An 11120-nucleotide genomic window follows, 5' to 3' on the forward strand; every position below is an offset into this window, starting at 1 on the left:
ATGATGATGGAGGGGGGAACGGGGGGGGGGGGGTCTCGGTGAAACTGTGATATGAACAAGAAAGGAGCCGTGCTCGATATGTGTGCAGTGGCGTCAGATGGCAAAAACAAATAAAGCCAAGGCCGCGGTGGAGAAACACAGCTCGATATGAACTAGCTGGGCAGAGGGGAAGGGGACGGGGGGGGGGGGAAGCGTCTGTCAACAGGGAGAGAGGCCACAGCTTTATACTCATGCCGATGAGCCATTACCTCTCTGCTGATCGCCCCCCCTCCTACCCCCGCCTGAAGACGAGGCTAACCTACCACTACAAAGTCGTCCTCCCGCAGACTAATGTGTCCCTTAAGTTTTGTTAAAGCTGGTTATTTACTCCAGCAGAGCAATTGCTTCAGCCTCAGGATAGCAGAACACTGCTATAAAAAAAAAAAAAAAATTTAAAACAGCCATCTCTTGTTGTGAAGCCCCCCCATCATCTACCAAGGGTGCGCTTCAGCTGAAAAAAATAAATTAAAAAAAAAAAAAAAAAAACATCTACTGCTTGGAGACATTGGGGAAGACATTAAAAATAGCACGCCATCCAAAAGCACATCATCAAAATCAATTATATGCAATGTGAGAGCATGCCGACTATGCAATATTAAATGAGTCAATGATGCATTCGGGTAGAATTTTCAAGGTATGAATCACAGATTTTTTGTCTTGTGTTTAATACAATGGAACTCGTCTACTGAGGTCGACACAAGCAGATGTCAACATAATCATTCATTCATTCATTCATTTTCTACCGCTTTTCCTCACGAGGGTCGCGATGGGTGCTGGAGCCTATCCCAGCTGTCTTTGGGCGTGAGGCGGGGTACACCTTGGACCGGTCGCCAGCCAATCACAGGGCACATATAGACAAACAACCATTCACACTCACATTCATACCTATGGACAATTTGGAGTCGCTAATTAACCTAGCATGTTTTTTTGGAATGTGGGAGGAAACCGGAGTACCCGGACAAAACCCACGCATGCACGAGGAGAACATGCAAACTCCACACAGAGATGCCCGAGCGGGGAATCAAACTCGGGTTTCCTAGCAGTGAGACCTGGCAAAACAGCAACAGCAACAGAGTCAACTATAATGGGTAATATGAATGGAAAGATGACTGTAGGGGTGTTATTTCATGTCTAGAGGGCTCTATAAATATTCATTCATTCATTCATTCATTCTCTACCGCTTTTTCCTCACGAGGGTCGCAGGGGTGCTGGAGCCTATCCCAACTGTCTTCAATTTGGACAATTTGGAGTCGCTAATTAACCTAGCATGTTTTTGGAATGTGGGAGGAAACCGGAGTACCCGGAGAAAACCCACGCATGCACGGGGGAGAACATGCAAACTCCACACAGAGATGGCCGAGGGTGGAATTGAACCCTGGTCTCCTAGCTGTGAGGTCTGCGCGCTAACCACTCGACCGCCGTGCCGCCCCTCAACATAATCAAAAAAAATGAAATATGGAGCAGTTCTTTGAGCACATACAGTAGGTTGCAACAGTCCAAGTTCAAACGTCCAACATAACAAAAAGCCCTCGCTGAACTAAATATTAGTACGCTGATTACATATTAGCCCTAAGTGCACTCACAACGCTAACTCTATAATGGTTTCTCAAAAAGATATTACGTAATCATCTTTTATACAACCTATTATTAGTCAACATTATGCATATTTAAGCAATTTTACTTTTTTACCTAACTTTTGCATTTTCAAGCATAATTGCTACATTAAGTAAAATATATATTAAAAAAAACATGGCAGTGTATTACTGTGTTTACAGTGATAAGATGTTTACATAACATGTATAATATATTTGCAGCCTTGTCGCTATCATGGAATCGTGTTTAAAAAGACATTATGCAGGGGTCTCAAACACACGGCCCGCGGGCCAAATGTGGCCCGCAGGACACTAGTTTGAGGCCCCCGCCTTGATATGAAAGTCTAATGTCAGTGCGGCCCCGCGCAAGTTTGATATGGATGCTGTATGGTATCATGTACCCAGAAAAAATTATTACGTTTGATTAATGTTCATGTTAAAGGTTAAATAACTGTTAATAGTTATCCTCCCTATCCGTGTGGAAGTGGTAAGTTTTTGGCTATTTAAGTTTAAAGGAAATAACTTGAAGGCTACCGTTTAGGTCGCTAGCTTTCCAGTTTGCGAGTTAGCATGTGTCTCAAGACCCTGCAGTTGCGCAATATGTTGTAAATAAAAAAAAGTATAAATGTGACTATAGTCGTGTTTTGTCATGTCTACAGGGCTCTAATAATGCTTTGTTCATTTTAATCTGAAAAAAATAATTTGTCTACCCACCAACTATATGTGGTTTCTTAAGTTTTTATTATTTGCCGTTTTATTATTATTATTATTCATTTGAATAATTGAATTGGACAATTGAATCCGATATATCCGAGGTTTACTGTAATATGAACATTGTGGACGAGATGAGTTGGTCAACATATCTCTCGACCGCTGTGCAGCCCCAAACTGAAACCAGTTAACCATAATAAATGAGTGATTATTATTATTATTATTCTACAAATCAAAAGCAAAACAACAAAAGCAAACCACACCCATAAGGATTTTAGATATTAAAACAAAGAGAAAAATCTACTTCTGCAAACCTACTTTTGCAGACGCAACAGTTCTCGACACTTATCGTCTTCACATTTGAAACGCGTGCAACATTAGCGAGTTCTTCCAAATGTCACATGCATGACGGTACAGACAATAACGTCATCCCGCGGCAGAGCTTATCAAAAAAAAAAAAAAAAAAAAAAAAAAACCCACGCAGAAGCAGAAGTGTGAAGGCAAAGGAGCACAAGCACAGCTAAAATGATTGGATAGGTATGGAAATCTACTTGAAGGAAGGTCAAAGTGATTAAGCTGACATTAATGACAGGCCTAGTCTCCATGTGAGAATGCTCGCCGTAGCCCTCGCTAAACCCATTTGTCATTCCTCTTCCAACGCTCCAGCATCCGCTTTGAAGTCTCTACCACTAATGCTACACAGTGAGGTTAAACAGCTTAATGCTAAAGTCTGTTTCTCTCCTCTCACGCTCTAAAATGTTCGCCGCGTCTTATATACCAGGGTTAAGGATTCGGGATTTCACGTCTCAATTTGACCCCAAATGGTTGTAGACAACTTCTCTTCCTTCCATGTTTATTGCTAATGTTAAAGGACAATGGGGGTAACCCAAAGGATGCAAGATAGTACAGTGGATGTGTTCATAGTATATCACAGTGGATTATTGATGTCGATATTCGTGGTTGACGACAAAACCCAAACAGAAAAAAAGCCACTGACTGCACATTTGTGATTTTACCCAGAGGATTTTTCTACTAATGATGGTTTGTTGACATGGTTTTCCTCCATTTGTTTTCTTATCTTATATTTGCTCATTTCAGGGCGGCCAATTACCACTTCCACACAAAATAGGAGAACTCATTCATTCATTTTCTACCGCTTATCCTCACGAGGGTCGCGGGGGGTATGCTGGAGCCTATCCCAGCTGTCTTCGGGCGAGAGGCGGGGTACACTCTGGACTAGTGGTCATCAGCCAATCACAGCACATATAGACAAACAACCATTCACACTCACATTCATACCTATGGACAATTTGGAGTCGCTAATTAACCTAGCATGTTTTTGGAATGTGGGAGGAAACCGGAGTACCCGGAGAAAACCCACGCATGCACGGGGAGAACATGCAAACTCCACACAGAGATGCCCGAGCGGGGAATCAAACTCGGGTTTCCTAGCAGTGAAACCTGGCAAAACAGCAACAGCAACAGCGTCAACTATAATGGGTAATATGAATGGAAAGATGACTGTAGGGGTGTTATTTCATGTCTAGAGGGCTCTATAAATATTCATTCATTCATTCATTTTCTACCGCTTATCCTCAACAAGGGTCGCGGGGGTGCTGGAGCCTATCCCAGCTGTCTTCAATTTGGACAATTTGGAGTCGCTAAATTAACCTAGATAGTCGAGGGTGGAATTGAACCCTGGTCTCCTAGCTGTGAGGTCTGCACGCTAACCACTTAACTGCCGTGCAGCCTAGACCAAACCAAATGTACCTTATTAAAATCTTATTTTGCCCAAAACACAAGATAATACTAGATTTTATTGTAATGTAAAATGTAAAAGTATTCACATCTGAGAGGCTGAAGTCTGGGCACGGCGGTCTAGTGGTTAGCGCGCAGACCTCACAGCTAGGAGACCAGGGTTCAATTCCACCCTCGGCCATCTCTGTGTGGAGTTTGCATGTTCTCCCCGTGCATGCGTGGGTTTTTTCCGGGTACTCCGGTTTCCTCCCACATTCCAAAAACATGCTAGGTTAATTAGCCACTCCAAATTGTCCATAGGTATGAATGTGAGTGTGAATGGTTGTTTGTCTATATGTGCCCTGTGATTGGCTTGGCCACCAGTCCAGGGTGTACCCCGCCTCTCGCCTGAAGACAACTGGGATAGGCTCCAGCACGCCCGCGACCCTCGTGATGAAAAGCGGTAGAAAATTAATGAATGAGTTCTCCTATTTTGTGTGGAAGTGGTAACTTTTTGGCTTCTTATTTCGTCTTTCCCCACCCTCGGCCATCTCTGTGCGGAGTTTGCATGTTCTCCCCGTGCATGCGTGGGTTTTCTCCGGGTACTCCGGTTTCCTCCCACATTCCAAAAACATGCTAGGTTAATTAGCGACTCCAAATTGTCCATAGGTATGAATGTGAGTGTGAATGGTTGTTTGTCTATATGTGCCCTGTGATTGGCTTGGCGACCAGTCCAGGGTGTACCCCGCCTCTCGCCCGAAGACAGCTGGGATAGGCTCCAGCACCCCTGCGCTCAAGTCGCTCAATGTTTATATGAGGACTCCGAGCATTTAAACGCATCGCCGGATCTGCTCCCGGCTTGAAAGAACCGCCGACACGAGACAAGCGGTGAATGACGGAATAATGAGCAGATACCGTACAGTACCCGCGGTGAAGGGCGACTTTGAAGCTTTTTAAGCCAGCTCAGCTTTTGAATGAAACGATACAGTCATTATGATAAATAATGCAAGATCGGCGGCGCTCAGACAGACTTAGTCTCCACGACAAAGAGATTACACTGACGCATGTGACATTAACAATATCTGCAAACAAATATTTTAAAAAAAACATGAATGAAAAGGCAGACAGACAGCAATTTTCACAGCCGATTTGAAATTGGAACGTTGGTGTAAATCTGTGTATGTGTGTGTGATGACGGTGAGGGGTTGGGGGGTTGGGGGTGTCGCTACTGGCAAACAGCACACACACACACACAGAGAGAGAAAGGAGGTTGGCAGCCCATCCAGGCTCATGGGCTGCAAAGCAATTTCACTGTTTGGCAATACTGTTGTCTCTGTGTGTGGATTAGAGCTGACACCAGAGCAACTGAGTCATGCTGAAATGTAGTACAATCACAAGCTTTTTGTTCCTGATCTAAAAAAAAAAAAAAAAAAAAACACGGCCTCCTAAATTCATGGAGGCGAGGAGTGGAAACGGGGTCAAGGAATGGTAATTTTGCCAAATAAGCACAGCGTAAGCACAACTAAAGGGGGTGTGTATTGGCAGGAATCTGGCGATACGATACGTATCACGATAATAGGCTCATGATACAGTAAACCGGACTCGGATATATCGGAAATTCGCTCACAACGGACAGATAAAAAAGAACCGATTTTTCTGTAATGCATTTCCAATAAAAATTCATTGCATATATCGGATTTTTTATAACGGATTTCACCTATTTCGGACAAAATCTCCAGTCCCGTTCCAATGCATTTCCATTAAATTTCCCTCGCATATATCGGATGGCCGCATCGTGGCGCTCCGATTCGCCGAATCGTGACAGGCCGCTATACGACGTCATTTGCAGCGTTTGCAGCGTTGCCTGCGCGTCCAGGTACATTGGAAACATAGTCAAGGAAGTGCCTTTTTATAACGGATAAAATCCGATAAAATACGCATATACCGGATATAAATCTGATATATGCGTAAAACGGACATTTTCCGGTATACGCATATAACGGATTTCGCTTATATCGGACAAAACCAGTGGGAACAATTGAATCCGATATATCCGAGGTTTACTGTATCACGATACTGTTAACAAGGCAATTTTTTTTTTTTCTTGTAGTTAAAAATTATTACATTTTTATTCCATTAAAACAGTATGTATGAGGCCCCCGCCTTGATATGAAAGTTTAATGTTAGTGCGGCCCGCGCAAGTTTGATATGGATGCTGTATGGTATCATGTACCCAGAAAAAATTATTACGTTTGATTAATGTTCATGTTAAAGGTTAAATAACTGTTAATAGTTATCCTCCCTATCCGTGTGGAAGTGGTAAGTTTTTGGCTATTTAAGTTTGAAGGAAATAACTTGGAGGCTACCGTTTAGGTCGCTAGCTCTCTAGTTTGCGAGTTAGCATGTGTCTCAAGACGCTGCAGTTGCGCAATATGTTGAAAATAAGTAGTAGTATAAATGTGACTATAGTCGTGTTTTGTCATGTCTACAGGGCTCTAATAATGCTTTGTTCATTTTAATCTGAAAAAAATAATTTGTCTACCCACCAACTATATGTGGATTCTTAAGTTTTTATTATTTGCTGTTTTATTATTATTATTATTATTATATTTATTTATTACTGATTGATTGATTTTCTTTATTCTTGATCTTATTTTGTGTAGAAAAATTAAAATTAAGATATTTGAGAACAGTGGAATGTTTTATCAGAGCTTTTCTTGTAGAAAATCGGAACCAAAGCAAAGTTTATTAATTTTTCTGTTTTTAATAAATGCGTTTTTTTTGGTTTTTTGGGGGGGAAAACCTGATGCGGTCCAGCCTTGCCCAGACCCTAGCTCCAGTGGCCCCCGGGTAAATTGAGTTTGAGACCCCTGATACACAGTCTATGATAAATGCCTAAAAATATCCATATCATACTTTTTAATATCGATGGAACAAAGTATCACGATATCGCCGAAATGATATTTTCATGACTAGAAACACAACCATAACAACAAACATTTGAGCATAGCCTTTTCCTAGTCAGACCAAACAAAATGCTAATTTTAGTTAAATCCTTAATTATCAACTACATTCTGTCATCTACAAAAAAAAAAAAAGACTCCCTCACCAGTCCCCAGGTACAGTCCTGGCCGGTGGTAGTCCGCAGTGGCCTGGCAGGACAGACCCTGACCCGTCCTTTTCATGCCCACCCATGGAAATGCCATCTGGCTGGTGTGAATGATTACCACGGCAACGGCCGGGTGACCTGCAGCCAGCAGGAACCAAGGTCACTCCACCTCGGTGCTTTACACTCTCTGTGCCCTCTTTTCATCAGCCTGCAGGTGAATTATTCATCCTAGTCAACTCCGAGGCGCACATTCGCCACACCGACGCTGAAGAGTGCAGACCGTGTACTCCGACTCACGTGTAATCATTAAATATATTCAAACTGAGAATCAACATTGCACAAAGACGTATATTAAGAAGGAATGAGTGTGAACTTAATAAGATAAATAAAGTAAATCTCGTACTGTATTAGCTTCCTAATACCAAATCTGTTATAGCATATCAATTGTTTTTAGATTTCTACACCTATAAGGGCCACAAATGGCCCCTGAGATGCACTATGGCAGTGTTTTTCAACCTTTTTTGAGGGTCGCGGGCATGCTGGAGCCTATCCCAGCTTTCTTCGGGCGAGAGGCGGGATACACCCTGGACTGGTCGCCAAGCAAATCACAGGGCACATATAGAAAAACAACCATTCACACTCACATTCATACCTTGGAGTCGCTAATTAACCTAGCATGTTTTTGGAATGTGGGAGGAAACCGGAGTACCCGGAGAAAACCCACGCATGCACGGGAAGAACATGCAAACTCCGCACAGAGATGGCCGAGGGTGGGGAAAGACGAAATAAGAAGCCAAAAAGTTACCACTTCCACACAAAATAGGAGAACTCATTCATTAATTTTCTACCGCTTTTCATCACGAGGGTCTCAGGGTTTGCTGGAGCCTATCCCAGCTTTCTTCGGGCGAGAGGCGGGGTACACCCTGGACTGGTGGTCATCAGCCAATCACAGGGCACATATAGACAAACAACCATTCACACTCACATTCATACCTATGGACAATTTGGAGTCGCTAATTAACCTAGCATGTTTTTGGAATGTGGGAGGAAACCAAAGTAAAACCCACGCATGCATGCGCAGAACATGCAAACTCCGCACAGAGATCGCCGAGAGTGGAATCGAACTCGGGTCTCCAAGCTGTGTGGCCTACGCGCTAACCACTTAGCATTGTTTTTTTATATTGTTAAACGGTACCTTTCTGAACGACAGTATATAAAGAAGGTTCGGTTTTAACATACGTGGTATAAGATGACGTTATTCAACGGAACACAAGCAGGAAGTAACACTTTTCCGCATGTACGGAGATTATGGGAAACACTAACATCTTTAGCAGCGACTCTAATGTCTCGGGTGGGTGTCCTGATGGCTCAGAGGCTGCTGGAGGGCAATTTGATGGGGGGGCTGGAAAAAAAAAAAAAGACTCATGTACATACACATCATAAATATTTATCGTTTATCCTTTCAGTGGGGCGACGATGAAGCCGGCAAACAACCGGCCACCCTCGCTTCTCTGATCCCGACCAGGGATGGGGAAAGCGGTCCAGTGGCCAGGAGCTCTGGAATAACACTCGACACCAACACACACCAGATGTGATTGTTCCTGCTCGGTCGGGCTTTCGGCTGCCAGCTCTTGTCATTTTTCATGATGCACAACATCAGTCAGACGGCGGCGATGGTGCCCTTGCGCCGGTTGAGGCTGATTTACAAACATTAGCAGGGAATACAATTACACAGCCAACCCCCCCACACCCATCACCCCACCCCACAAATCCCCCACCCTTATACTAACCAAGCAGCATTTCAGCCATTTAAAAAGAAGAAAAAAAATACTAACCCAAATTCTTACTGTATTGCAGTACACCAATTCAACTTTGATGGTGCCCAGTGTGGTCCAGGCGGGTACAAATCCAATACAAATACACGCAGAATGGTCATTTTGATGAAATAGCTCACCTGCCACATTCCCCACAGCAGTTGCCAGTCAACCGGAAGCGTCAAAAAAATGACATTTACACAAGAAATAATGTTTGTTTTGTTGATCATCAGTGACGACTACCGGTAATGTCCGTCCGGCTTCCGTTGCTACGACGTAAACTTTCCACTTGTCAACACGCATTTACTGCAAATACATAAGAATATTTGCGCTCAAATGGGAAAAAAAAGGTGGTCGAAAAGTCAGCCTCTCGACGTCCGTCGACGAATAAATTAAAAAAAAAAACACGAAGCTGCGTGAAAAGTTGCCGACTCGACGGCGTATTAAAAGTTTCCGTGTATGTCAGCACGTTTTGATAAAGGTTTTCAAAAAAAACAAAACAAAACAGCGTCTAAATATCAGTGCTGTCCGCGGTGCTGATCCCAGATCGGTTGTGGCTGGCGGAGGCTGTGCTGCTTTGCCACGCTGATCAATGATTGAACCGAACAAAGGCAGACCGGGGATCAATTTCTAATAAGTATCAATGCAAAGCTACGCTACTTTTCTGCCTCAACCACGCCACAAAGCACAATAAAAACACCGCAGAGTATAAAAGAAGACTTACCGCAGTAGGACCGGACGAGAAAGATAGAAGAATAGACTAACCTGGAGCCGCCGTAGATCAAATTTCTTCCAATATTGAAACATCGATCCTACATCGGCGGCCATCTTGGGGGATATTGAAGAGGGTTTTTTTTTTTTTTTTTTTTTTTTCCAGCGGCTGCAATAAATATGTGGGCTGGATTCCCTCTCCTTAAAGAGCCTTTAGGGTCACATAATCATAAAAAAAATGAAAATAATATTTTTAAAGAAGTAAGAAAAAAGTAAAATGTAAACGTGTCCGTGTTTCCGTCCAAAATATTAAATGAACAATTACACTTGTATATAATTTTTGGTAAAGTTATCAATATTGACGTAAAGGAGCCCTTGGCTGATCGATACCGTCTGAAAAAGAAAGGGAAGGAGGAGATGAGTACATGAGTGCTGCACAGGGAATTTAGCCAAGCCTACTTTCACTTCTTTCTCTTGTTAGAGATGCCCTTCTTGTACTAGACAGTGGGTATAAGCATACTTCTATATACGCTATATTATTAATACATTTTTGGATGACACAATTTCATAACACTGATTTTATTTGCTATTAATTTTTTTCATTTTCTGTTTTCATTTTCTGTTCAATAATTCATTCAGACTTTTCTCTTTTATTTACTCGTACTATTTAAATATTTTTTCTATTAATAGTTGGCACATATATATGTATATATAGTATTACATTTTTATATGTTTATTTTTCCTTTTATTTTATTTACCGTATTATTTATTTTTAATCCTCTTGTACTTTCGAGTATAGCTTAGTATATATGCTATTATTTTGTTTTTTTTTTTTGTTTAAAACATTTTTTTATTTAAATTTTTTTTGTTAAAAAATTAATTAATAATCATTTTTATGATGTTATATTTTAGTTTTTATTCTAGATTTTTTTCATGTTTATTATTTATTTTTAATCCTCTTGTACTTTTGAGTATAGCTTAGTATATATACTATTATTTTGTATTTTGTTTTTTGTATTTTTATTAGTTTTTTGTTTAAAAAAATCAATTAATCATAATTAACCATTTTTATTATGTTATATTTTAGTTTTTATTCTAGATTTTTTCATGTTTATATTCTGTTTCTGTGCAAATGTACTAAATTATTTTGACTTATTTAATATTATATTCATTGTTCATTGAAACTGCTTCTAGGCTTTTTATATTTTTATTTAAGGTCTGTGTTTTCATTTTCTGTTAATTATTAATTTAAACTTTTCTCTTTTATTTACTTGTATTATTTAAATTATTTTTTCTATTAATAGTTGGTAGATAAGCACATATATATATATATAGTATTACATTTTTATATATTTATTTTTCCTTTTATTTTATTTTCTGTATTATTTATTTTTAATCCTTTTGTAC

General features: G+C 40.9%; 1 protein-coding gene across 6 annotated transcripts in view; it reads right to left on the bottom strand.

The window, feature by feature from the left end:
- Nucleotides 1-11120, bottom strand: part of cux2b (cut-like homeobox 2b) — a 184147-nt gene that overhangs the window by 159443 nt on the left and 13584 nt on the right. Inside the window, exons 1-2 of one of the 6 annotated variants that reach the window (XM_058071248.1) lie at nt 9143-9747; nt 8512-8590 (exon numbers count right to left, since the gene is read on the bottom strand). The exons of 2 other annotated variants lie outside the window; for them this stretch is intronic. Coding sequence is in view for 2 of the 4 variants with exons in the window: in XM_058071243.1 (XP_057927226.1) it covers nt 9143-9232 (90 nt within the window). In the remaining 2 variants the exon portion in view is untranslated. Of the gene's footprint in view, nt 1-8511; nt 8591-9023; nt 9748-9767; nt 10140-11120 lie in introns of those variants that run through there. 3 more of the 6 variants (XM_058071244.1, XM_058071243.1, XM_058071247.1) reach the window with 3 other exon arrangements.

The sequence above is a fragment of the Doryrhamphus excisus genome, chromosome 4 (assembly GCF_030265055.1).
Source record: "Doryrhamphus excisus isolate RoL2022-K1 chromosome 4, RoL_Dexc_1.0, whole genome shotgun sequence".
Classification (NCBI taxonomy): Eukaryota; Metazoa; Chordata; class Actinopteri; order Syngnathiformes; family Syngnathidae; genus Doryrhamphus; species Doryrhamphus excisus.